We start from the raw sequence: 27984 nt of genomic DNA, 5'->3' as shown, positions 1-27984 counted from the left end.
CCCTTGGCTGGGAAGGGAGAGGCAAAGATTAAAACAGAGACTGAAGGAACACCCATTCAGAGCCTGCCCCACATGTGGCCCATACATATACAGCCACCCAATTAGACAAGATGGATGAAGCAAAGAAGTGCAGACCGACAGGAGCCGGATGTAGATCGCTCCTGAGCGACACAGCCAGAATACAGCAAATATAGAGGCGAATGCCAGCAACAAACCACTGAACTGAGAATAGGTCCCCTATTGAAGGAATCAGAGAAAGAACTGGAAGAGCTTGAAGGGGCTCGAGACCCCAAAAGTACAACAATGCCAAGCAACCAGAGCTTCCAGGGACTAAGCCACTACCTAAAGACTATACATGGACTGACCCTGGACTCTGACCCCATAGGTAGCAATGAATATCCTAGTAAGAGCACCAGTGGAAGGGGAAGCCCTGGGTCCTGCTAAGACTGAACCCCCAGTGAACTAGTCTATGGGGGGAGGGCGGCAATGGGGGGAGGGTTGGGAGGGGAACACCCATAAGGAAGGGGAGGGGGGAGGGGGGTGTTTGCCCGGAAACCGGGAAAGGGAATAACACTCAAAATGTATATAAGAAATACTCAAGTTAATAAAAAAAATAAAAAATAAAAAAAAAAATAGTCATTTTGCACCATCGTTTTAGAGGCTCTAGTTTGTAGCTAATTGGTCTGGGGCTTTGTGCATTCTCAGCCCATCATACCGGCGTGTGTGGCAGGAAGTTATCCATATCGTGTCTTACAAGTGAAGGAGACAGAAAGTGAAAAGTGAGCTTCTACCGTTCCTTTCAAGGGCGCACCCTAAAGTCTGAACTTCTTCTGGCAGCCCTACTTCTGTCAAAGCTGTTAATGAGTGGACATCTAGGGACATTACAAACTATAGCAAGCTCTTACCTGAAAATACTGAATCTATAACATACTCTTTTATTAATTTTAAAATTAGCATATACAGCAATAGGCTTCATGATACTATTTTAAAGCCAATTTTGTTTCTGCTGATATTCTTCCCCTTTGGTCTTCCCTACCCCTACCCTCCAGTCTTCCTTTCCTCACCCCTGACACACTATTGCACTCTCCCACTCTTACCTTTATGCACCCCTGACAAATTATCATGCCGACCCACTCTTCCCTCCCCCCATCCCTGAGGCACTATTGTAACCCCCAGTCCTCCCGTCCCCCACCCCAACACACTTTTGTACCCTCCTATTCTTCCATAGTCTGCTATTTGCTTTCTTGTCACTTTTCTCTTATCTGTCCCTTCCCTTCCTGGCAACTCTTTTTCACTGTCTTGCTCCTCCTTTCTCATTTCACAACCTGTCTGCACAGACAGCCAGCTGCTTAGATTTAAACAGCGTGACCTAGGCTCCTCATATGAGACACAACAGGAGGCTTTTGTCTTTGAATCTAAATTACTTTGATTTAATACCTAGAAGTATTTAGATTTAATACTTAGAAGTATTCTTTTGTAAATTCTATAGTTTCATTTCTCTTTGCAGGTATCTCTGTGGCAGGATTTATTTTTTTATTTTTTTGGTTCTTTTTTTTTTGGAGCTGGGGACCGAACCCAGGGCCTTGCGCTTCCTAGGTAAGCACTCTACCACTGAGCTAAATCCCCAGCCCCTGTGGCAGGATTTATAATCCCATGAGCATATGCCCAGGAAGTCATATGTTAGGTCTGTTTTGATTTTTTTAGGAAATTCCACACTGACTTCAGAATAACTGTAAGCTTCACTACCACTAGGAGTGAGTGTGTATTTCTCATTCCTCACGCTTCCTCTAGCATTTTTTGTCATGTTCTTGATGCTAGCCCTTCTGACTAAAGTGAGATAGCATCCCATAGCAGTTTTAACTATCATTTCTCTAATAACTGAGAATGTTAAACCATTTAAAATAATCATTGTCCATTCCTGTTTCTGCTTTTCAGAATTGCTTGTTCTTTCCTTAGACCATTTTGATTACAGACTTTCCTTTTTTTCCTCTTAGGTTTGGCAGTTCTTTATATATTCAAGTCCTGCATTTGGCAGAATCAATATTGTAAAAATGAAAATACTACAAAAAGTAATCTACAGATCTAATGTGATCACCATCAAAATTCCCCTGAGAGTCATTCCATAACTTAAAAAAAAAGGCAGAACAACAAAAACTTCTTTTAAAAAGTGAATTTAAACTTCACATGGGAACACAAAGGAATAGCAGAAGCTGTCTTTAGTAGCAAAGCTGCCATGGAAGGTATAATAATACCTGACCTCAAATTGCACTACAGATTAAAGAGTGGCAGAGACAACAGGTATTGACATAAAGATAGAAATTTAGACAAATGGAACAAAAGAGGGGACCCAGCAATAAGCTCATACAGTCATAGCCACTTAATTTATTTTAGAAAAGTGTTAAAAAATGTAGACATAAAATAGATGACCAATTCAAAAATGGATGCTGGTAAAACTGGGATCAACCTATAAAGACTGAAAACAAATCCGTATTTCTCAGCCTGCAAAAAGATGTTTAAAGTAGATTGAAGACTTTAACTGAACATTAGAAATCCTGAAACTTATGGGAAAAAAACACAGAATACACACTTCACAGCCCAGGATAGGCAAGAACATTCTCTATGCATGGGAAATAGCTCCAATTAACAAATTAACATGTTTTTAAAAAGCTTCTCCACAGCCAAAGGAGCGATCGGCAGAATGAACAGAGTCCACAAAACTGGAGAAAACTCGTTTCTGGCTACACTTCAGACAGAGGTGAAACTCTGCTCTTCATGTGCTTTAATTCTCAATTGTAAAATGTATCACACATCAGAAGAAAGTAGTCCTAGTCAATAGACAAAGCTCATTTTTTACACATAGAGTCTCGTGCTTTTACAAATGATAGAATATGGATTCGTGAACACACAAACACACAGACACACACACACACATGTGCACACACACACGCATACTTTAATGTTTAGGAAAACTTGCAATCATGTATTAAGTCAATAATTTCTTGGATATTATCAATGTACTTTCAGATGAGCTCTTCTCTATGGCCAAATAACCTGTGTTAAACAGTATTTAATAAAGGAAAACTGTAAAGTAGACAATATAAGGTATACCTGTGTATAACAGAAGCCATGGGAGTTGTGAATGAGAATTGTCCTCTGGGCCCTCTTACATGTTGCAGGACATTAAATTCATATGATCTACATAGGGGTTGGGGAGAACTTTGTGTTCATGCTGGAGTTAGACTTTGGGTTCAAGCTGGGGTTCAGACTATGGATCTCCTGCTTTATTTCATCCCCCAGCCTACACAAGTCACTTCATTATAAGTCTTGGTTTTCTCAGTGGCAAAGTGCTAATCATGGTGTTCTCTGCCTAGTGGTGGCAGAATTGAGACTGAAACAGGTGTAAACAGTGACAAAGTCATCGCAAGACCTCTCCTCACTTTTGGACAGTTTTTATATCATGTCAAATCAAAGGATTAGAAACCGCCTGTTGCCTCCCACTGATGGATAGTTGCATCTTCATGGGAAAAGGTGACTAATGGATGCCAGATGTATACCTCCAACTACATTCCCTAAGCAATTATCACTTTTGTTTATACCTATCAGCTTCCCAAAGACTTTTTACCATGGAAACAAGTGCAAATGCAAGTTAACCCAACCTACAGGTTTCTCTTTGTATTTTGTTTTATTCTCTCTGTGATTTTTTACTATTATTAAATTATGTTATTTATTTACATTCCAAATGTTGTACCCTCCTGGCTCCCTCTCCAAGAGTTCTTCACCCCTCCCCCTTATTTTTTCTTCTGAGAATGTACTCCGGAAACCAGCCACCCATCCCCACTTTACTCCATGCAGCATCACCCTTTCCTGGGGCATCAAGTTTCTACAAAATGAAGTGTCTCCAACTAAAGCCAGACAAGGAAGTCCTCTGCTATATGCATACCAGGGCCATGGACCAGCCCATGTATACTCTTTGGTTGGTGTCTTAGTCTCTGGGACTTCTGAGGGGTCTGAGTTAGTTGATACTGTTGTTCTTCCTGTGGGGGTTACAATCCCCTTCAGCTCCTTCAGTCATTCTCCTAACTCTTCCATAGGGATCCTGTCCTCAGTCCTGTAACTATCTGCAACTGTCTTAGTCAGCTGCTGCTGGAGAGCCTCACAGAGGACAGCCATGCTAGGCTCTTGTCTGCAAGTATAACATGGCATCAAAAATAGTGTCATGGTTTTGTGCCTGTGCATGGGATGGATTCCAAGTTGGACCGGTCACTGGTCACTGGAAGGCCTATACCTCAGTCTCTTCTTCATTTTAGTCCCGTAATTTTTTAATACAGGAACATTTCCGGGTCACAAATTTTGAAAATGATTGATTGGCCCAATCCCTCCATGTCTATCTACTGGAGGATGTCTTTTCTGGTTCTATCTCCCCACTGTTGGGCATTTTGGCTAAGGTAATCCCCATTGAGTCCCCGGAGCCTCTCATATCCCAGGTCTCTTGAAATTTCTAGAGGTTGCTCCTGCTCCTTTACCACAATGCCACACTACTACATATTTCCATTCATTCTCCTGACCTTCAGGGCTTCTCTCCTGTCTTTCACCATAGCTGATCTTATCAGCCTCCCTTCTCTCTCTCCCCTCCCTCTCTGCTCCCCCTCCCCTCTCCAACCCAGGTCCCTCTGCCTCCCATAATTATTTTGTTCTCCCTTAGAAGTAGGATTGAAGTATCCATGCTTTGACCTTTCTTACTGTTGAGCTTCATATGGTCTATGAGTTGTATCATGGCGTTCTGAAAATTTTTGCTAATATCCACTTATCAGTTAGTACATACCATGCATGTCCTATTGAGTCTGAGTTACCTTACTCTGTATGATATTTTCTAGTTCCATCCATTTGTCTGCAAAATTCATTTTTCATAGATGAATAGTATACCAATTTGCAAATCTATAGTTTTTGTATCCGTTCTTCGATTGAGGGACATCTGAGATGTTTCCAGCTTCTGGCTATTACAAATAAGGCTGCTATGAGAAGAGTGGAGCATGAGTCCTTGTGGGGTGGTGGAGCATTTTTTGTGTGTATGCGCAAGAGTGGTATATCTGGGTCTTCAGGTAGACCTATTTCCAATTTTCTGAGGAACCATCAGATTGATTTCCAGAGTGGTTGCAACAGTTTGTAATCCTACCACATCCTCTTTCTCCACATCCTCTCCAATATGTTTTATCACTTGAGTTTTTTATCTTAGCCATTCTGATTGGCATATTTTCTTAGTATGATTACCACCAGTGTGAAGATAGACAAGTCGTTACCTAAACTACGATAAGCTCTTGGAAATTAAGAGGTTGCAACAAGGATTTTTATATTGATCGAACATTTGTCTGGTATCTCTCCAGTTACCTTCAAAGGATATAGCTCTCTTGTCCTTCAAAGGATGACCATTTTTGTAAGCTAAACAGTTGTTTCATTTTTTTTTGAAAGACAGGAGGGGAAGGGAGAGAGAAATGACAACACGTATGCCACAGGCTGTTCTTGCCAGTTGCAGCAAGGTGAGATCCCGAAGCATTCTCTCAACTTCAGAGCTCTCAAGAAATAGTGACTGTGTCTAGTCTGAACAGACTCTTCTAAGGCATCTGTTCCAGTATGAGGAAAGAGAAAACACAGGATCACAAACAGATAAGACAGTGCTTGGAAGAAAGTCCGTGGCCCAAATAAGCCCTTTCCGGAGGTAGTGGGTCCTCTTCCTACCCAGGTCTGATGACTACTTCCTGAGAAGTTCTCGTTCAGTTCTGCCATCTTCTTGGTATTCGTCTAGCCATCTATGGATGGAAGAGAAGATAATAAGAGAGAATTTTGCTCAGCAGTTTTAACCACCCATGTAAGACTCTTAAGTCGCATTAAGTTATTTTTAGTTAACTTCATCAAGTTATCCTATACTCATCTCAAAATTGGCTTGACTTACAGTTAAATTCTCATTTTAAGAAATCCTCTGAATTTAATGCAAATATTCTGGTACATCTTAAAGTCAGTAAGTAGTTTTCATTTGGGATATTCTTTGTAGTGGGTTTTGCTTCTCTCTCAGAATGCCCTATGATTGGTAAAGGTATACATTGGCTAGCCCTATGACCGATGAAGAATGATAGCATTCTTCAAGGAAACTATTGCATGAGTAACATACGTCTTTTAAAACCTTATAAGTGAAATTATTTGTACTACTTGATTCTTTGTAAATTCGAAAGATCATTTCAAAGCCTATAATATAAAACTATACTAATTCTTTTTTATGCTACTTCACTGAAATGTGGTATTTACCATATGCCCATAGCAATTTCTGTTCCCATCAATCCCATTTGAATTTTAGTAGATTCAGGGGGTAGCTGTTCTGATGTGGAATAACACTGTTCTGGAGTTGGACACTCTCTGGCCTGAATGCTGACTCCAATAATACTTGGGTAAGAAACATAGTTTTTTTGTGCTACACCTTCCTTGTCTAGGTTGTGGAAGTTACACACAGTGTGAATTGGTCTGCTGAGAGGGTCAATAGGTCAGCATCGTGGAAACAAGATCCAGATCAGCACTGCTACCAGTAGCCAGGGTAGCTCTTCCCACTTAGGGACCTCCACCAGGTAAAGCTAGAGCCTTGGCAGTACCACAGACAAGAACTTCAGGTGGAATGAAGCAAGTCAGTAAGATGAGAAACCATTTAGTCAGAGATACAAGAAAGGGCCAGTAGAAAAGTCCTGACCTGTCTGCAAGCTTCTCGAGACACACACTTTGGTGCCTTTGCAGTGGCTATGTGTATAATAATGTGGGTTCTAACTTGCACTACTCAAAAAAAAATCTAATTTAGAAGAAAGTTTAAATTCGGCATCATTTAAAACTGAAATTGTCAAATTCAGTAAAACAATATAAGCTTATTTAGCTACTTTTCTTATGCTAAACAATCTCCAACTGTAAATTATAAGGTACTAATGTGTTAAATTGTTTAGATTTGGGGAAAAGAGAAGAACACTAAACTGTGGGTCACCCGTACTCTGATCCTCAGCAATAGTTTATGTGTTATTTTTAACATTCTTATTTGAGGTTGCTTCTGGAAACCAGGTATTATCTCTCAAAGTAGTTTTGGCTCTATTAGCTGTGTTGACATTTTATGACTCTAGTTTTCATGAAAGGCAAACTAGATCCCAGGGTGATGGACTCCTTTCTCTGCCTAGGTTTCCTTCTGTCTTCCTCTCCCACTTCAAAATGAAACTGTGTTGCTTTCTGGCTTCCTGATAAAGCCCACTCCTGAGTTAGGTGTTCAGTGTCTACATCTGTGTGTGTTCTAATTGTCTCCCAGCAGCACAAACGATAAGCAGAGAGATTTCAGATGGTCTAATGATAGAAACAACCCTCTTCTTTTTTTTATAATTTCAAAATAAAACTATGAATAATTTCTTTCTCTCATTGCTTTCTCATAATTACAAAAAAATTGAATTTAAGTGGCTGATAAATTATGGTAAAAAGACACTAAAACTCAAGTCTTTCAAATTTCAATTTCTAAGTAGAATTTGTGGACAAAATAACTTCCGAGTAAACTCAGCCTTGGGTGCAGGCATCCATCTCTAGAAAAGAAATTTTCAATTACACTGTAATCATGGAAACAGTAGACCAGTTCTTTTCAACCTTCCTAAGTCTGTGACCCTTTAATACAGTTCTTCATGCTGTGGTGACCCAAGCCATAAAATTATCCTTGTTGCTACTCCATACTATAATTTTGCTGCTGTTTATGAGTCATAATGTAAATATCTGTGTTTTCTGTTGGTCTCAAGTGACCTCTGTGAAAGGACTCATGACCCAGACGCTGAAAACCACTTCAATGGGCCACAGTATTCGGTTAAGATTTCCCAGAACGCCCAGAGACTAGTAACTCTATTCCACTGCTGATTCTTCTGTGCATTGTACATGCAGGTCACATCTTTGGGCTCTGCTTTCCTGTCAGTCAAGGCCAGAGACAAAAATCTCGCCTCTGATTTCTTTCACCTCTGTAGAAATGGCATGAACTTTTCACCTTAAGTCCTTAATTAAATCTGGGTCCTCAGAAAGAATAAGCAAGAAAATGTGAAGACTTATGTAGTTCAACAGATGGGCTTGTCCACAGCATTTAGTAATAATAATAATAATAAACACCTTAAATATTTTTTCTGCATTTCTTTGTTCTTATGAGTCCAATTTTCAAAGTTTACAGTTTTTCTGAGATACAGGGGTAAGTCACTTCTGTCTGGACTCTGAAAAGGATCAGATTCTCTACATTTTGCTAGATGTAATAAATTTAGAATATAAAAAGAGAGCAATAATCATTTATTTCTTTTTTCTATTATTTAACGGGCATGATCACATTAGAACCAATGATACTGTATTGTATAATATTAAACATAGCTTACTATGACACCAAATACTTAGATCACAATACAACCAAATGTCGTGTGTTTGCTAGCCAATACGGCAGTCACAACTGTCTGTGTCTAGTGGGTATTTTAAATGTGTCCAGTGCAACCAAGCAACTGGCTTTCAAGTTTGATTTTTTTAATTAACTTAAATTTAATTAGCCATGTGTAGCTAATGGTTACCATATTGGATTGGTCGGAAACCAGATATTTTAAAAATAAAAGTCATTTGCTTGCAGATATCAAAACATTTGACGAGCATTCTGGAAATTAATTAAGGTATGTTTTTCTTAGTTGATCGTACGGACGGCTTTAGGTCAGAATTGTTCAATTTGAATTGCTTCCATGACAATGGTATCTACTATCATATAACCTAACGATGTGGTGTTTTTGCATGTACTTCATAGGCATTGTTTAAAATGCTTATGATCGAACAGGCATCTTTGCCACCATTTTCCATAAGAATAAACTGAGACTTTCAAAGCCACTTAGTGGAAAGCAGTGACTCAGATCCTATTAAGAAAAAAATGTTGATTGTTTCCCTTCACGTTTTTCCTCATTAATTAACATTGTTTCCTCATTAATTAACAAAATGATTTCTTATAGAACCCAAAACAATGAAAGGTCTCTTTCTGAAACTTGAATTTTTATAGATAGTGATGCTACTATGATGCAAATGTATTTTAAATGCATGTATATTGAGAAAAAATAGTGGGCGAAGAACAGAGGAATTACAGATTTTGTTGGGAGAGAATATAACTGATTATTAAGTTTCAAAGGAGTGGATATTACATAGAATAAAAACATAAATTAAGCTCAGTAAGCCAATATGCTGTTCTGTATATCTAAAAGAACATATATTACCTTAGAAACAGGGAAGCCAAGCCATTGGCTAAATTTTCAGCCCACCTTACTCTAGCTTAGGGTGAGGGTTAGGGTTAGGGTTAGGGTTAGAGGTGAGAGCTCACTGAAGATAGGGGATCTGTGTTTTTCATTTCTTTATATCCTGGTCTCAGTGCAGTGCTTAACACTGCACAATGTTTGCACATGAAGACGTTAATGTATGTAATACAAGCACGAATGGTCCAGACCTAAGGAACATGCATATAGATGTAACCTTGGCAACTGAGTTCTTAGCACATGTAAGTCTCCATCACATTTGCATCATTAAGACCACAGTGTGTTCCTGTTAGCATGGATCCCTGCTGTGACAGATTGGGCTACCTTGGTGATGGAGCTTCATCATCTACTTCATGTCTTAGTATGTTAAGTGTTCAATTGGTATTGGCAAGGACTGAGCAAATAGATATTTTCTTTTTAAACTACCCAATAATGCTTAAAGTTAATTTTACAAATTTTATTTTCTTATCATACATTTTGAGGTATATTGGTCTTCAATTTATAACGGCTCTATGCATTATGTAAAAAAAAACTTGATAATTTTCTTAAAATCTTGAATGCTGAAGGTCATAGGATGTCAGTAGTTCACCTGTGGTCATATGACCAGGGAACAAGAGGGGCACTTGAAACTTGATTACGTTATAATATCTATGCCACATCTGTAAAACATGTTAGAATTCAGGATTCAAACACAGAATTTCATTTGAGATTAAGTAACTCAAATACACTAAAATGAATAGGTACCACTTCCACATTACTCGTGAGGATATGGATCCATAGAGACATTGAATGTACGAAGCAAGGTTATAGAACTATCAAAAAGCTAAGCATGCATTTGAGAAGCAGAAGCAATCACTAGCCTCTAAGATCTAATCTGGTTTTTGCTCTAGTTCAACATACTTACTCTAGAAGGAACAAATGCCAAGTCTTAGAAAGACAGGATTCCTATTGCTGCGAAGGAGACATTTCCAAAGGAGAAAAGGCCTTTTGGCTCTTGTTTAAAGAGACAGAATTATGTGGTTTAATAGTTGGGAAAGGCATGCTTGATGGCATGGCTGCAGTAAATGGGAAAAAGTAGAATGTAACTTTGAAGTGATGACAGCACACCTGTGACATGGAAACAGCACCTCTTCACAGCTCCCTTCCTCTTCATACTTAACAATAATGTTCTTGAGAAACCATCCGTTACCTGTACAAACAAACAGCAAGGACGTTGAAGTATCAACAGCTAGTTCTGAGACTATTCCTGTACTCTGGGAGTATCCTTTAGAAAGTATTCTTGTCAGACAATTTGGGTACAATAACTTGCATATGTAAATTGTGCCACTGGGAAGTCAAGGCATGAGGGACACACGGTAGGAAAGACAGAGCAAAGTTGTCCTATTAGGTATGCAAATTCTTTACAGAATTCTTATAAATTATGTAAATTCATATGTGCAAAGACAAACTCAAAAGTGCACTTCAGCTACACACACACACAGACACACATTGCATGTGTGTCTGTGTGTGTGTGTGTCCACGTGTGCGCATACATGCCTGCATGTATTTAAATAACAAGACCTCAGAATCTATCACCATTCTTAATATAAAACCCCCAAATGATCGATGATTATTATTGGCAGTGGCAACAGTGCAATTGAAGGTGGAGGAAAATGCAGTAGAATGACCAAAGGAGAGAAGGAAGGCAAAAAGGGAAAGATAAAAAAAAAGAAGTGAGATGGAAGACAGAAATAGAGCCCCCACTGCTCACAAATGGAACTCACTGAACTGAAAACTCCAGGAGTCACAGAGAGATGTGAGATTCGAGAGATGAGAGAACTAGCTGAGTATACAGAAGAAAGCAATCCAAATCTAGAGCATTACAATTGACTACAAATGTTAAAAAAAGATTCAATAAAAGTTATCAAGTCCAATAACTATAAAATGAAAAGTCTAGAAATGAGTCTAAAATTAGATGCCATTAATGTACAAAGAAATCATCTAAACCTATGGAACAATAGCAAACAGAGTGAGATAGCTACCTCTCACTAGCCAAATAGTAGAGATATTAGTTTCTTATAAACTAATATAAACTTTTAAGGTCATTATAAAATCCATTATGACATTTTCCTAGAAAGCTAGAAACCACATATCAGTGTTTACATGGATTAACAAATGCCCAAAGAGCTATGAGATCCATTCTAAATTAAAGTAAGGTAAGAACTCACCGCACAGGTTACCACTATGAATTATGAGTTCATCGCAATGAAAGCAATGAAGAACTAACCGTATATATGAGCTGACATTAACATACCCATCTCTAACTTGACTCAGGGTATTCATTCTCACACAGACTTGTAGTGGGAGCTGTACTAAGCACTAGTCAGAAGCACTAGGCAAGAAGTTACAGTTAAATGACCTTTCAACATTTTGATTAGCGAAAACTTCTCACTTTGATATGGAAATTAAATAAATAGTAGATATACTATTTAGTATATAATCTTTTAAAATGGAAAATAGCAAAAATTAAAAGGACTTTTGTATATTTTTAAAAATACCCTTGAGAGGAATTTGTGAAGTGCTTGCTATCTTTTCCTTGCTATATATTGCAGAGTCATGGTGTGTGTGTGTGTGTGTGTGTGTGTGTGTGCGTGCGTGCGTGCGTGCGTGCGTGTGTGTGTGTGTGTGTGTGCCTTACCAAACCTCCAAACACCTACCTGAGTTAGCAAAAAATTCTGATACCTCATCCTCGGTATTTTCAGTGTCATAAAATTTATAGGCATTCCTTTGGTGTCCTTATTATCACTTCTATCCTGTTGTCAAAACCACGTCCTCATTTCTGGTGTTCATCTCCTTTACTGGGTTCCCCTGGCTGCCTAGTTGGCACTCTCGATGTTCCCAAGATTTGAATTACACTTGAAATTTACACCAGCAGTATCAGTTTTCCCTTCTTTGAAGCATATTTATCTTCAAGTCTGTAATGTTGTGAATGCCCCAGTGGTTCATCACTGGAGAACAAGGATGCAATCAAATAACGTGTTTTGCTGTATGAGCCTAAATGTAAAAACACAGGCACACTGGCCATTTACTACCAGAGAAGACATTGAAAAAAGAGATGTGGTTGTTCGCTGATCAGGCTGTGCACCTGTTATTCAGATAATAATTTGTGGACCAAGAAGTTGGCTATTGAGCTTGTGCTTTACCCAATTCCATGAGGGTAATAATAGGTAACAAAGTACACTGAAATTTGAAACACACAGTTGGGTGACCGATCAGTTAAGTAAATTAACAAAACTATATAACTATATAACTAAAGCCTACGCATACAGAATTCTCACAAAGCAAAGTCTATTGGTTTGCAATAAAGGTGACTTTATAGACCCCTTAGGTAAAATGTCATATTTATGGTGGTAGTAGTATCACTTGTTACTCCACAGATGAAAAAATGAAAGTGGATTATATTGTCATGCTCTACACAAAGATCAACTACAGATGAAGCAATATGCACAAGTACATGTAAGTACACATATATGTGACCTTTTTCCTCTTCCCCTCTCTTTCTGCCTTATCCTTTCTCCCTCTTTACCATTCACTCCTTCACTGCATTTCCCTCACTCCACCTCTTTTTTCCCATTTCTGCTTCTCTCCTACCCTCTCTTCTACACCCCCCTGCTATTCTTCTTCTCCCTCCCTCTCACTCCCTCTCACTCCTCACCTCCACTGCAATGCCCTAAGAATACAGATGACTTTCTTAAATAAGACAGAATGTATGCTATTTGGTTTTAAAACAGCATCTTGTTAAATTAAACTGTATTAAAATATTAAAAGCAAGTATTTCCACCATACAGATGACACAGCAGCTTAAACTCCCATTAAGAGAAAAACTTCTGGTCAAGAGAATGAAATCTCTGACCTGAGTGGAGACCTACCATTAAAATTGAGCTGCATTAACAGGCTGATAGGGACTACTCATAAGAAAATAAGTTCACCTTGAGCCATGCCAAAAAGGTTTAGTGGAACAAGTATTCCCTTAATAAAATGATGTTCTCCTTTCTAGAATTGCTACTTCCTAGAGCTACAAGCTTGCAGCTGAGTAAGTCTGCCCAATTTTCTGAATTATTCAGAAAAATCATAACATTTCCTTTTCTTCTTCCCTCCTCAGTTCCCAGCATGCTTGCCCTAGCACTGTGGACTTCCCTAATACGTTGGGCTTTTTTAACTTTTTCTTTAATGCTCCCCTCCTCACTGTGTGGCTGTCTATTTCCATGTGGCTGACCCCCATGCTGTCTTAACTCAAGCAATAGTTTCTTCCTTTTCTTCTTCATTTCCTTCCTCTGGCAAGTCTCCAGTACTTACATCTTGAGTGTCTTGATGTTTGTTTGTTTGTTTGTTTGTTTGTTTGTTTGTTTTTAAACTATAACATAATTGTTCTTGAGCCTCCAACTAAGTTTATTCTTAAATTCTTTCATTAATGAGACTACAAACTCCAAAAGGAAACCCTTATGTCTTAATTAATAACTAATGATTTAGATAGGTTCCCCTAAATTTTCTGATAACAAAGATGTCATGCTAAAAAAAGGTGGTATGAATTACTATACTACTTGGTTCTCTTTCCCCTTTAGCATTTTTTGGAGTCCTGAAGCTGCTTATGAACCATGTCTCAATGATGGACTGTCACCAGAAGCTGTGTGTGTGTGTTACCCATCTCTGCTACTTAAAATACACCATTTTCACAAGTTTCTCTTCTTATCTGCGTGCTGTGAATATCTCTGACCACACATAAAACTTTCATATTGTGACAACATGACTAAAAGCACCAAGCCTCTAGCTCTAGTTAACAATTTTAGAATAAAGAATTACCAGGCACCAAATGTCACCACTGTTGATGATACTTGCTTTGGTGTAAAACCAAATCTTTCTGAGTTTCAGTTCATCAAATCTACTAGTCTGAAAAGTTCAACAAAATTCTCAAGTGTTCAATCAAAGTCCAGCACTTACTACAGCCTACCAACCACACACCATCTTTGGCTTTGGAGAGCATCCTTTTGGTGAACTAAGAGGCTTCTAGTTACCAGATAGCATGCTGGCATTCTACAGATTATATGCAGAATATGTAACTCATTTTATTAATTTAATGAACATTTTTGTGTCTACCTGGTCACTAGATGCCCCTCCCTTGTATGAGAACCAAGAACGTCTGTATCTTGTTCACCTTTGCAAGCCCAGCCTCTGCCAAAGCACACAGCTGCAGCAGTACTCGATGAGTAACTCTTGTATGTGAATCAGTTCATATACATCAGACTCTCTACGTGCTGCCTTAAAGCCTGTGAGCAGAAGAACCCATTCATCCCTGATTGTTAAGTACTTGCTGGGTTGGAATATCTGAGACTGGGTCCAGGTGTTTGTTTTATTCAGTTTTGTAGCCCAAAAAAATTCTTGATATGCTAAAATTTTATAAATTTTGGCAGTATAATGTTTCCTGCTGTTCACTACACACAGACAAACTGCTTTTACATCAGTACTGTTGAGCATCACTTCACTTTTTAAACCTGAAAATAAAAGCAGGTATGGTGGTACCTGCTTCTAATCCCAGATACTCAAGAGGCTGAGGCTGAAGAATTGTAAATTCAAAGCCAACTGGACTGAATAAAGAAATTCCGTCTCAAATACAAATAAAAGGAAATGAAAAAATTGAACGCCTTGAGACAATTTCACTGTAACCTTCCCAAAACGGTCAGTTTCTCATACACATCCTTCCTTGGGATGCAATTTTTTTTAATCCAGCTGTTTTCTCCATAGACAACCCTTTCTGTATGAGTAATTCAGATGAGCAAAAGCTCATATTCGGAGTACATTCTTCATTCTCCTTGCAGCCATTTTATTTCTTTTGTAGAAGCAACAGTGGTTAGAAAATGTTTGCATAGAGGTTCAAGACCACTGTACATCCCAGCTGTGTTCCTTTCCTAATAGGAGTTTCAGCCCAGATGCTCTTAATAACTTCATTCCAGCATTGCAGTAATGACCTAGGCTTTCTTTATCACGTCCTTCCTTTCATACCAAAGCAAGTTCTGGAGCATTTTTTAAAGCCCCTACACATCTTCCCATACTCAAGTAATTTGAAACAGGGCTGTGTTTCAAGCCACAGAATCATAAAAAAAAAGTGGGGGGGAGAAGTCAACTTGATCTAGATTTCACACCCTGAACAATGTGGTGCAAGCCTGGAAATGTCTTGTGAGATACGAACAAAAGATGAAAACAATACATGACTCTCTTGTGCTTTAAAAGAGGATAGGCTGTCATCACACACAGGAATGAACACAGCATGGCAGGCAAGGAACGGATCTTTAAGACCCTATTGCTGAAGACACAGCATACTTACCAAATATCAAACTGGCACTTACCTGAAAGCTTCATTTATACTAGCAACTAGCTCTCATAGTGACAGAAGTTATTACCATAGGAGAAAAGTGATCATCAGTATCACTCAGCAATACTGTCAGCAATTGTCCTGACAAGATATGCCCATGGATACAATAGTGGCATAATTGCTATTGGAGTAACCAAACATTTTCTGATTGAATCTAAAGCAATCTCCATGAGAGGAAACCCAAATAAATCTGTTATTGTCAAGGAAGCCAAGAATTTGTGGCTAGATATGTCATAAATACTAGGAGAATCTACTGTTATATTTCTGTTATGTGGACATAGTATTAAAATGATTCCTAAAGACTTATTTCTATACACACAGACCACAGCATCACTGAACTCTTGCCTGAAAAGCTTCATCTTGGAGTAGATGGTAATTAACGTAGATAACTTGATGATTAATATGCAGTGAATAAGGCCTGGGGAGAGGGGTTATCAGTGCTAAATAAGACATATAATAACAAGCCAGTCTCCATAAAACTCAGAGTTTTATGCTGAGGAGGGGTAAAAAGATTTACCAGAGAGGATTGCTGACTTCAAGCTAACAATTTTTTGCTGTATACATGGGGATAGTTTACATATGAACTCACAGTGATTGTGACAGTATCCATCGGACCATTACAAGCTCAACCACCACAAAATCCCAGCGTGAGTCGGAAATCTAGCCCTAGCTGAGGAAGCCTCAGCATTTGGTCGATACTGAGAAAAAAGAGTTAGTTTTCTTTAATGGCATGGCTTTTGGTAAGTGGATTCCAGTCTGGAACAGTCTCCGCACTCAAGAATGATTTAAAAACGCAAACTGAATGTTATTATTTTTTAAAGAAGTGAACTCAAAATTGGGTTCGGTATGAACTGTTAGCGCATCTGGGATGTGGTGGTGGAAGAGGGGAAACCTGACCAAAATATATAGTATTAAACTCTTAAAGAATTAATTAAATATTATTTTAAAGTAGGTACTGAAGAGATGTCTCCATGGCTAAAAGAACTTGTTCTTGCAGAGGACTTAGGTCCAGTCCTCTGCACCCATGTAGTAAACCACAAGTATTTATTTTATTCCAGTTCTATAAGATCCCAGGCCCTCTTGCGCCTTGCGTGGTATCAGGCACACATGTTGGTATACATAGATACAAATAAACACACATTCACATAAAGTATTTTTAATTAAAGGCAAAGAAATCGCCTACAATGCTGACAAATCTGGGATTTCTACCACTACCACCTGCTGGTATCATGGCCATGCCTTCAGAAAATAGTAAGAGATGCACTGGGGCTCTACTGTGATACCCTATGCGAGTACACCAATCTACAGTGGCATTACTCTATAAAAAAATAAGACTGCAATAAGACTCGGTAATGACATCATTCTGTATTACTATCTCTTTGCACTGAAATGACTCTATAGTGGCATTCTTCCATATGGACCACCTCAAGTGACACTCTCCTATTGTGACACCCTCTGTGATGACAAGACTTTATACTGCTATTCTTCTGTAATGATGCATCCTGCTGTAACAGTCTCTACAGGAAAATGAGTCTTTAGCAATATCATTCTATAGCAATGCCACCTGTAGTGATGTTTCCATGTAGTGACATACCCCAGCCTTGACAGACTATTATAGTAGCATCTCCTAAAGTGTCACTTCTTCTAAAATGCTATCCCTCAACAGAAACACCCTTTTATAGCTAAGTTCCTTCATAGTGTTAATGTGGCAACCCTTCGTAGTGATTCCCACTATTGCTACACTCCTATAAAGTGACACTCCTCTTCTATATCATTCTCTAAAGTTATACCTTTCCTCAGTGATACCCCCACTATAGTGATGTCCCTCTACAGTGACATTTTCTATAGCAAAAACCCTCCTCAGTGATACTCATATATAGTGACATCCCTCTACTGTGATTGTACATCTGTAGTAACAGCAGTCTATAGTGACATTCTATTATAATGATAGCCACATTCTGTTAACATCTATCTAAAGTGATACCAGTGTAGTGAAATCCTAGTGATAACCTTCTATATCCACACCCCTCTATAGACACACCCCTTCCTGGTGATAACCCTCTATAGATAACCCTATATGAGTCACTTCTACAGCGTCAGTTCTTTGCAATGGCATTCCTCCACAGTGGCAATTCTCCACAGTGAGCTTCTCCACACCAATGCTCTACTGCAGTGACATCCTCCAAAATAACAGCTCTCTACAGTGTTACTGCTCCACAGTGACTCCTATTTACAGTGACACTGTCTATAGTGACATCTAGCTATAGGAACACTCAATACCTAAAACAACTGTAGTGACATCTTTCCTTAACAACATACCACTAGACTCATCACTCTACAATGACATCTTTCTATAGTTGAAATTGTTATCACACCCTTTCTGGGCACATCTCTATATATGGACATACCTATGATGACATTCCTCCATGGTGACACTAAATGATGTTTCTTTACAGTGACACCCTCCCCCCCATGCTGATGCATCTTTACTGTCACATTCTTCTCAGTGCCCTGCTCTAAAGTGACATTTCTCCACAGTGAAAATAATATATAGTGACTTTGCTCTATAATAATATTCCTCTATATTGACACCCTTCTATACTGACACTTTCTACAGTGGCATATCATCATGTTGATCCTTCTATAGTGACACTTTTCTATAATAAAATCTCTGTACGGTGACAAACCTCTATACTAGCATCTCTCTATACCAGCATTCTGCTCACTGACATTCTTCAATAGTGATACCTATATTGACATCCATCAAAAGTGATATCTCTCTTCAGTGAAATCCTCTATGGCGATACCCACCTATAGTAAGATCCTCAGTGGTACATCAGGAGAGTGACACGTCTGTATGTTGCTCCTCTCTTTAATGTCATTTGCTATATGATGCTCCGTTAAAGTTTTACTTCTCAACATTGAGCATTCTTTATCCTCAAATACCTCTAGAAGGACAACCTATCGAATGACATCTCTCTGTAGGACATCCCTCTTTATTGTCATTTTACTTTAGTGATTTTCCCCTATAAATAACACCATTCTCTAGTTACATCTTCTGCAAAGATATCTCCATGCAGTGATACCAGTATATAACAATATCGCCCTACAATGATCACCCATCATCAATACCACTATAGTGACACCTCTATAGTGCTACTAATCTAAAGTGACTTCTCTCTATGGTAATATCATTCCCAGGTGACTTTTTTGTGCAGACACCCATTATGACTGAAATCTACTCTCAATGACATTTCTCTACAATGTGTGCCTTGAGTGACACTATAGTGACATCCCTCTACAGATATATCCTTCTATAGTGACTCATTTCTCTGGTGACATCACTTTGTAGCGATATACCTCTTTAGTAATATTCCTCTATAGTGACATCATTCTACAGTTAAATTCTTTTATAGTAGTACTCCCCTACAGGTACAACTTTCTGTGGTGACACTCCTCTTTAATGATATCATTCTATAGTGCCATCCCTTTCCACTGGCATATCTATGCAGGTACATCCCTGTACAGTGACACTTTTCTACCTATGCTGATGTTATTCAGTAGTGACATTACTCCATAATGACATCCATGTCTACTCAGATCCCTATAGAACACCTCTCTGTAGAGATATGCTCATTAGTGACAGCCTTCTCTATAATACCCTGAGTACAATGACACGAGTAAAATATGCCATATCACCACATCCTTCCTCAATGACATTTCTCACTTCTACTTTGCTCTAATAATTTTCTCTACATGAGCTCGAACTTGTATGTCAGTTTCTTTCCACTGACTCTTCTGCCGGTGTCCTCTATCTGTTCTCCTTTGTATTTGTCAAAAACACATAAGTGTCTTTCTTGGGATATTTTTAATGTTTGCTAATTCCTTTAAAACTCATTATCACATTTATTTTGTTTAAATCTGTTTTTCAATAAATTGTCATTAAATTGTGGATACGGTCATGCTAAATTGAAGACTAAGAAGACAAAGATAAATGATTTCTAATTCCACATTTTAAAAATAAAAGCCTAGCCTAAGGAGAGAGTAGAAATACGGACATAATAAATGATTCCTCCTGTGATGTGCGTTAAAATATGTAATTGCATCATAGCCATAGAGAGTACAGTTTTGGGTTAGAATTGAATAGGTTGAGTTTCATAACTATAAAGAGGTGGTAAGTAATTATATAATTATTAATGAACTATGCAGACAAGTCTTGCAGCTGTTCTAAGACAAAGGAGGCAGGAGGGTAAATAGGATGAAAGAAACCCCTAAGCCATTGTATTTGTGGTCAGGTGGAGTTGGACACACAGGAGAGAAGTGACTATGAATATCACTGTGGGTCAAAACAAAAGATACATGTGGACATACACATGCATGTTTGCATTTATGGAAAAATCCCTGTCTTTGTGACATATAGTCTGGTTTTGTTAGTTATATGAAAACATAGTATTATAAAGCTTTACTTAGAAAAACTAATGAAGATTGCATTGAGTGGTAAGTTTTGTTGATAATAACACAGAAGTGCTGGCTCATTAGCTATGAGAAATCTTGTTAGGTGGTGTGTGGGGGAAATCTACCGGCATGGCATATGTACAAGTTGAAAAGTACAATATTGAAAGCTTGTTTAGAGAAACACATTCATTTAGATATGCTCTCTCAGCTTTTCTGTGATGGATGCATACATTTTATCTTCCACTTGCCTTTTATAGTACCTTTTAAAACAAATTCAGAAAGCAAACTTTTAACCAAAAATCCAAATCTTACCTGGACCTGTCCCATCGTGACTGATTAGAACTTTCTTCAGTTTGCCAAGTGACACTGCCTTAATGGAAAACATGTCTACCTGTGAAAGAAATAAATACATGCAGGGATATTTAAGACAGCTCCTTTCTCGAGGAAAAGGGGGAAAAAAAAGGAACAGCATTTTTACCAATGTGTCTACTCCATTGCCACTACATAGATGCATATTATCAATACACCATGAGCATATCATGACAACATTTTATGTGCAAAATTCTACCCGACACTGGGAAAGAGACAAACATGAAGGATATAACTTTTACTTGATCAAGAATCTATAAAAGGATTTTAGGGATTTAATCAGGGTATTTATTTAAAATCTCTAAGTAGAGTTAATGACCTTCTTAAGTGTGTGTCTGACTCCCCCATGTTTTATATTAACCATGTACTCCTCAGCACCATCCACATGGGGAGTCGGCATCACCTCATTTCTCAACAAGTGAAATAAAAGTGCCCAGCTATGTGACTTGCCCCACATAGATATCTAGTGGGAACACAGCCAGCACTACAGGGGCTGGGTCTGCCTCCAGTTTGTGCTTTTTAACCATTGTTCGCTCACCTTTGTTGTTGTGTGGTGGTAGTGGTGGTGGTGGTGGTGGTGGCGGTGGTGGTGGTGGCGGTGGTGGTGGTGGTGGTGGTGGTGTGGTTGTTAAAGAACTGTGTGTTAAGAAATACACATATACAGTGAACTATGAAGTCCTGAACTATGAAGTAGACGTGACTGATATGCAGTGTACACTCAATAGTGATGTCCCACCCATGAACCTGGGACTCAGAATGCAGCACCAAAAGGCTGGCATGTAAGCATGCTACATACTGATCCAAGGAATACTGGTGGTTCAAAAGGATCAGATTTCTCTACAACCTCTTGCCACACTGGCTTTTACTGCCCATGCTTCTCCCTCAAAGGAGTTAGAGACCAGCATTAATTTCCCGTAAAAAGGCCACAAAACTTGGTCCTCTCTCCACCCAAAACAAGCTAGAAAGCATACAAATATTGCATGCTTCATCCCCACCTCTGGGTTTTTGTGTAACAGGTAGTCATAGGACTTCCTGTGTCCAGACTTGATGAGATAGACTCAAGACTCTCACTCTAGAGCAATCCCAATGAGACAGAGGGTGAGGAGAATCCAAGCAGGTTTGTCTCTCATCCTTAGATCACACCCATTTTCTCAGTTGTATTTGACCATTCTGTTTATTCCTAATTGAATCTAAAAATAGAGATAGTTTCCCCCAGGTCTTTAGGTCCTCCTTTCCAAAGGTTCCCATTTCACATAAAAGAATCGAACAAGTGTATTGTTTTCTTTTGTGACCTTTATTTCCTTTGTGACTTACAGCAGTGTCAACATTAACCTTATGATGTGCAAGGGGAAGGAATGTATCTCCTATCCCCATACCCCTCTCCATAGCCTTTAAGCTCAGTCTTCCCAAATGGAGCCTCTATTTTCTGTCTTCTATACTTTTTCTTCATTTGTTCTGCCCTAGAATCCCATGTAAACAGGATCATAGGGTGAATTCTCTTGTTACCTGTTCATTTTACTCAGAGTATATGAAGTTTAACCATGCTGTCTTATTTAGTATCATTCTATACACTTTCAGCTGTTTTATATTCATTATTAAAAATCTTAAATTATCTTTGCATTCTGGTATCTATAAGCAATACTGTCCCTCTCAGAAGATTTGTGGAAGGCTTCACATAAAAATAGCATTCACTTTTGTTGGGGAGAGCCATGTTGCTGTCATCCACCATGTCAAGTTAAAAGAGGAAACAAACTTTAGGACATGCTCGTGAACAAATGAATAAAAGGAACAAGTTCATGAAACAGAATACTGAAATCCTTCCCTTTGTTACATATGTACAGAACTTAGGACCACTATGCCAAGTGAAACCAGTAAGATGGTCAATGGATTTGCTTAGCCCTTAAGACCAGTTTGAAAGTTACTATAGAAAATGCTTCCAGTCTTCCTGGATAGTAGCTGGGGTTGATACTACTCAGCTTTATCTGGGTATTCTTCTAGTCTTGCTTTCTAAAGGAAATGACAACAATGCCAAGACTCATTTATTGTTATGTGGCCCCTGGTGAAGTGCTTGTCTTTTCAATTCTAGAACAATCTTCAGGGAAAATCACTAAGCACACTCATAGTTTTGTGCAGGTATCAAATGAATTTCTCAAGAATTTTCTGTTTGCATATCTTCTGTGAAGAAGACTAAAGGAATGATGGCAGCCAAGAGTTGGTGAGATATCTTTACCTGTCCGTGATGAAGCCTGACTTTCCTGCTCCTTGATTGATGAAGCCTTCGTTTTCCAGAATCACCGTTTGTACCAATGAGGTTGATAAATACATTAGACTCTGTTTCCGCCCCTGGCTTTGTGCCAGTGTGTATGTGAATTTTGTAAGTTACCACTGAAATGTCAGAAATCAGATATCAGCCTTCTTATTTGTATTTATAGAGTTATTTACACTTTAAAGCTACAAAATGTTCTTTAATATAGTTAAGTAAGTTTCTCCATGGTTTGGCCCCAGTTGTAGCTTAAGTATTAACCTTCAGACATGTTCCTGGTTACACTTGTTTATGTCATTCGTATAAAAAGAATATTCCTCACACTATTGTTTCAATATAATTATTATTAGTAGTTATACACTTCTGCTAAACATTGCTCTTTCTATAGGTAGTACGAAAAGCTGGAAGTAAAATACAAATCTGTTCCCGATTTTAATTACTTGAAATCCAAAGGCTTTCCCCCCAGAAGTATGACTGTCTAATTACAGCTGGCCACCTCTGCTACTGTGTAGAGATTACTATACCAATAAAAGATATGTTAAATTGCCTCTGAAAGAGGAAGGATTTCAGAGATCTGAGAGATAGAGATAGAGAAAGAGACAGAGAGCAAGTCCATTGGCCAGTTCTGGCCAATTCGACCACTGTACTTGACCTTAGAATTAAGGTTATTCTGAGACACTGATAGAAGTCACTCATTAGAAAAAAAGACTATGGGGCTGGGGATTTAGCTCAGTGGTAGAGCGCTTACCTAGGAAGCCCAAGGCCCTGGGTTCGGTCCCCAGCTCCGAAAGAAAAAAAAAAAAAAAAGAACCAAAAGAAAAAAAGACTATTTGTTGACAGTGGTGACATAAGCCTGGATATAATGAGCACTTTGTATTATTCCAAGACTCTAGAACTCCTTATAAATCACACCCTGCAATTGAGCAGCCACATTTATGTAAGTTAACGTTAACATTTTCCAAGCTCAGACATAGAAGCCCAACGAAGAAGCAAAGCAGGGAGCTGAGGACCACTGTCTGTGTCTCTCACGCCTGACCTTTAGAAAGACAAATGCAGTATATTGGGAAATAGTATGAGCAGAGAAGATAAATCAGTTCCTTTGTGCAGCCTGATGTATTCTAAAATACCCCAGAGTGAAAGCCTGCACAGTTAAACAGAAAATTAGAACATTCTCATGAATTCTGAACAACCAGAGGCATCGTTCACAGTGAGTACAGAGCAGAGCGGGTCTGACGAGCTACCCAAGCAGAAATCCAAACTGCTGCTTGATTCTGCAGAGCAAATGCAAAGACAAGCATGCCATGAGGTCTTTGTAGAGAAAGCTGCCTTCGATCTTCTGAGAATTTTTTCCATTTTTTGGTGAAGAATGAATTTGTTTATTGCTCTTAAAGGGGAACATTAAAACACACAATAATAATTCTGTGAAAATTTACAGGTTTAAAAAGCTCATATCAAAAATCATTGAGCATATAATCACACATGTGTTTAAAATTTCTCCAGGCATTGCATGAAAACCCTAATAAAATTCTGCCACAGCTAATCTGTACATGGCTTCAGATATATCTTAACAGAGAGACAGCAAAGGCAGATACATTGACTGGTCTGAATATACATTTGCCGAAAATAGAAAAAACACAAACCAAACTTACTTGTCATTGAAAATACAGAGGAGAAACAAATGAACCCAAACTCTGGAAAAGGGTAGCAGTTGAAACTAAACATTAAATTCATACATAAACTACATTAACAGCAGTTGAATTAAAAGCTAAATGAAAGCACAAGTCCACTCAGCAAATAGACATTTTGCTAGAGTCTGTAACACTGACTCTATTTTTACTTAGATTTGATAACTTAATTCACTAAATATGTCCTACACATCAAAACAGACAAACAAAAGAATTTTTATTGATGAATTTATAACAATAAATTCTGGCCAGACTTTTGATGATTCTTATAAAATTATTCCTCATCTCACTTATCTCAAATCAGAGAATTTAAAGAACTTTTAGCATCCCTCCCCAACAAACCCTGAATTAGTATATATTTTAAATGTGATCTACCTAGAAAAGGAAACTCGCAGCAAATCCTTTCTTTAGTCCTCCTTGGCCAGGAACCATTAGGGTTTTGGTGGTTGATTTAAGGCACAGCCATATGTCCTCCCTAACACTCAGTCTGCTGCAAGAATGGAGGTGTCTAACAAATTGTCCTTAACCAGAGAGAACCAGCTTCCATGAGCAGAGATTAACTCAATGCTAAGTCAATGCAAGAAGAGAACTTTAAGGAGTTTAGTGCATTAGAAATACAGGGATGGGGTTTGAGACGGAGACATCTGTAATAAGAAACACATGGTCTTACCTTGCTGTTTATTCATACTGAGACAAATAATTATAGTTAAAGAATGCATTTTAAGAAATAGCTCAGAATGGAAATATTGGCATCATTAACTTAATGAAACTATTGACATCATTAACTGAGGGTCAACACCAGCGTCATCAATTAAAAGTAGCATCAAAAGTTGTTTGTAGTTTACCTATACATGTTAGACATTTAGACCAAAATTTCACACAAGCTCTGTTTTCTTTGTGGCAGTATTTCCTCTGTGTATGAAAACCCCTCTCACCTTGACATGCTACAGAAACAAAACGTCACTGCGCTATTGTCACATGGTCAGCCAACTTCACTGGTGACTGCACTAAATTCTAACCATTAAAAAAATTTTTTTATGCCAACATGGTCAACAGTCTCATCCTTACATTTCCTGCAGTTGCTATCATTGTAGCTTCCTTGCCTCATCTCCATTCTTTAACTTATGCTTTGGGTTGATGAGTGTGAGGCTGGGGTAATGAGATTTAACAGCAGCATCTCATTAGAGGCCTGGAACTCTTACACAGCCTTTACTTGCACGATTACTTTCAAACAGCAACACCACTGTAGGCTAAAATCTTTGTCACGTGTTCATTAATGATGATTTATCAGCATCAACTAAAATCATTAACATCACCTAAAACTAGTACCCTTCATTCCTGAATTCTTCAGTCTTCAAACTGTAAATACAGAGTGAAAAAATATTGTATACTTACACTTTATGGAGACATATAATAAATATGCCACACGGATGTCAGCAATTGGGCTGAAATTACTTTCCCTGATGTGAAATTTCACTAGAAGTTTTCAGGAGAAGGCTATGTAGATCATGTGGCCAGGACAATGTCACATATTTCTTCTCACCCAATTTAATTTTAGTTAAGAAATAAAGCTATAGGCACCCTGCTGGTTGTTGAGCCAGTAAGAATTATTAGGAAAAAATGGCTCACATGTGTTTTCATGTTTACCTAACAGTAATGCACGGGTGAACAAATCCGGCTTGCAGTCTTCCATTTGGCATTTCCTCACTTACCTTGCAACAGCTTTGCCATACCCAAAAATGTGTACCCAGTTGATCATATTTGTCACCTGCCTATCCTCTTATTAGTCATAAAATGTCTCTAAAAACAAAGCACTTCAATTTAAATTAAATGCTCTTTGTTACTGTTGTGGGTGACTGTCCCCTGATCCAAGTAGTCACCTCCTTGGGGATTAGCTTTACAAGAGATAGTCCCACGTAGGCTTGTTGACTGTTTAAGGCCCTCTCAGGAAAAATGGAGAGGGTCACAAGAACCTCAGTTGAGAAAGTACCTGATCCCTACTACCTTCTATGTATAACCCTGCCTTAATTTTATATGGCCTTCGGCAGAGGACAGACTACAAGGGAAGACTAGAAGAGGAGGCTCAAGCTGTGTAGCAACAAGAAGCCTTTATCCTTGCTAGGTTATGCTTTTCAGGTGTAGGCTGTTTGGGGAGGTACATCTACATCCATGTAAGATATCCCTCACCTATGTTTTATAAGGAGACCCAATAAATTCATTGGTTTCCTTGAGGGAACCTTGCTGGAATCCTTGGGAACTTAGAAAAGGGGGCAGACATTCCTTATTGGGAAGAAATTTTAACAACAGTAACAATTGTCTCTTTTATATTTTTTGAAATATATTTATGGTTAATCTTTAAATTTTCAGGGGAGTTGCTAGCATCATTATAATGATGATATAATTTCCTGAAAAGTAAATTTTGGGGAGTAGAGATCAAGTGCATTACAGAGATTAAATGATTTCAGTTTGGCTTCCTTGCGGTGATATTCCATGTGGTATAGCATTATCTCTCCAGCATTCAGACCAAGGAAGAGTTCTCTACCAGATACCACTGTGTATCTTCTGCATGTGTGTCCTTGAATCATCCTGTGCTGGTTAGTTTTTGTCAAACTGATATAAACTAGAGGAGGAGGAGGAGGAGGAGGAGGAGGAGGAGGAGGAGGAGGAGGAGGAGGAGGAAAAGAAGAAGAAGAAGAAGAAGAAGAAGAAGAAGAAGAAGAAGAAGAAGAAGAAGAAGAAGAAGAATTATTTCTGACCCTACAAACATGCCATGAGTACTTTCTTAGGCCAAAAAGGTAGAAATTAGGCAGAAAACTCTGAAAATGCAAGGAGTCAACTAGTGTCAGGAACTCAGAGGAGAAAAATAAGAAGCAGGTGGAATCCACTAGAGACTCAGCTTCCTAGCCCACACAATAAAGTGTTTGTACTGCCTGGACTGCTAATAATACCTATCGCAGACTTGATTGAGCCTTTGTCTATGTGGGTTAGTAGAAAATACAGGCAAAATTGAAATAGATGCGTATGGGGAAGAAGGCATCAAGCAGAGCAATCACTGGTACCTTCAAGTTCTAGAAATTTCTCAAAACCAAGAGCAATTCAAACAAAAAGGAAAGTGTGTGTAGTCATTACAGATGTCTAAGTACTAGAAGCGAAAGTAGATCATCAGGTAAGAGAACATCATGGGTGAGTATGATCACCAAGACCCAAGCACAGTGCCAAACTTTCCTTATGTCAGAGAAGTCACCAATAAGCATGTACCATAGCCACTCACCTAAGGTCAGGTCACTGGGAAACATGAGCTGCTAGAAGAATGTGGGAACCATGAGAAGTCAAGCAAGAGAGGAAAGGGTCTCTGAGAGCCTGAAGGTAGGCACATTCATGAAACAGATACCACTGTGCCTGCCACCTAAGGGCCCTGATGGCCTCTAATACAGTGAAAGAGGCAGATAGTGCAAAGCCTTCTTTTCTATGTGATCAGAAGAGGAACTGAGGTTG

The 27984-nt window shown here is 38.6% G+C and overlaps 1 protein-coding gene across 1 annotated transcript in view; it reads right to left on the bottom strand.

The window, feature by feature from the left end:
• Positions 1-2155: 2155 nt before the first annotated feature.
• Positions 2156-27984, bottom strand: part of LOC148005649 (lipoxygenase homology domain-containing protein 1-like) — a 103258-nt gene continuing 77429 nt past the window's right edge. Inside the window, exons 3-6 of the mRNA XM_087551571.1 lie at positions 22772-22926; positions 20485-20563; positions 10419-10500; positions 2156-5804 (exon numbers count right to left, since the gene is read on the bottom strand). Coding sequence (XP_087407697.1) covers positions 5747-5804; positions 10419-10500; positions 20485-20563; positions 22772-22926 — 374 coding nt within the window. The 3' untranslated portion in view covers positions 2156-5746. The remainder of the gene's footprint in view (positions 5805-10418; positions 10501-20484; positions 20564-22771; positions 22927-27984) is intronic.

This window comes from Rattus norvegicus, chromosome 5 (assembly GCF_021556685.1).
Source record: "Rattus norvegicus strain SHRSP/BbbUtx chromosome 5, alternate assembly SHRSP_T2T, whole genome shotgun sequence".
Classification (NCBI taxonomy): domain Eukaryota; kingdom Metazoa; phylum Chordata; class Mammalia; order Rodentia; family Muridae; genus Rattus; species Rattus norvegicus.
This window is presented reverse-complemented; position numbering and strand designations above follow the sequence as displayed.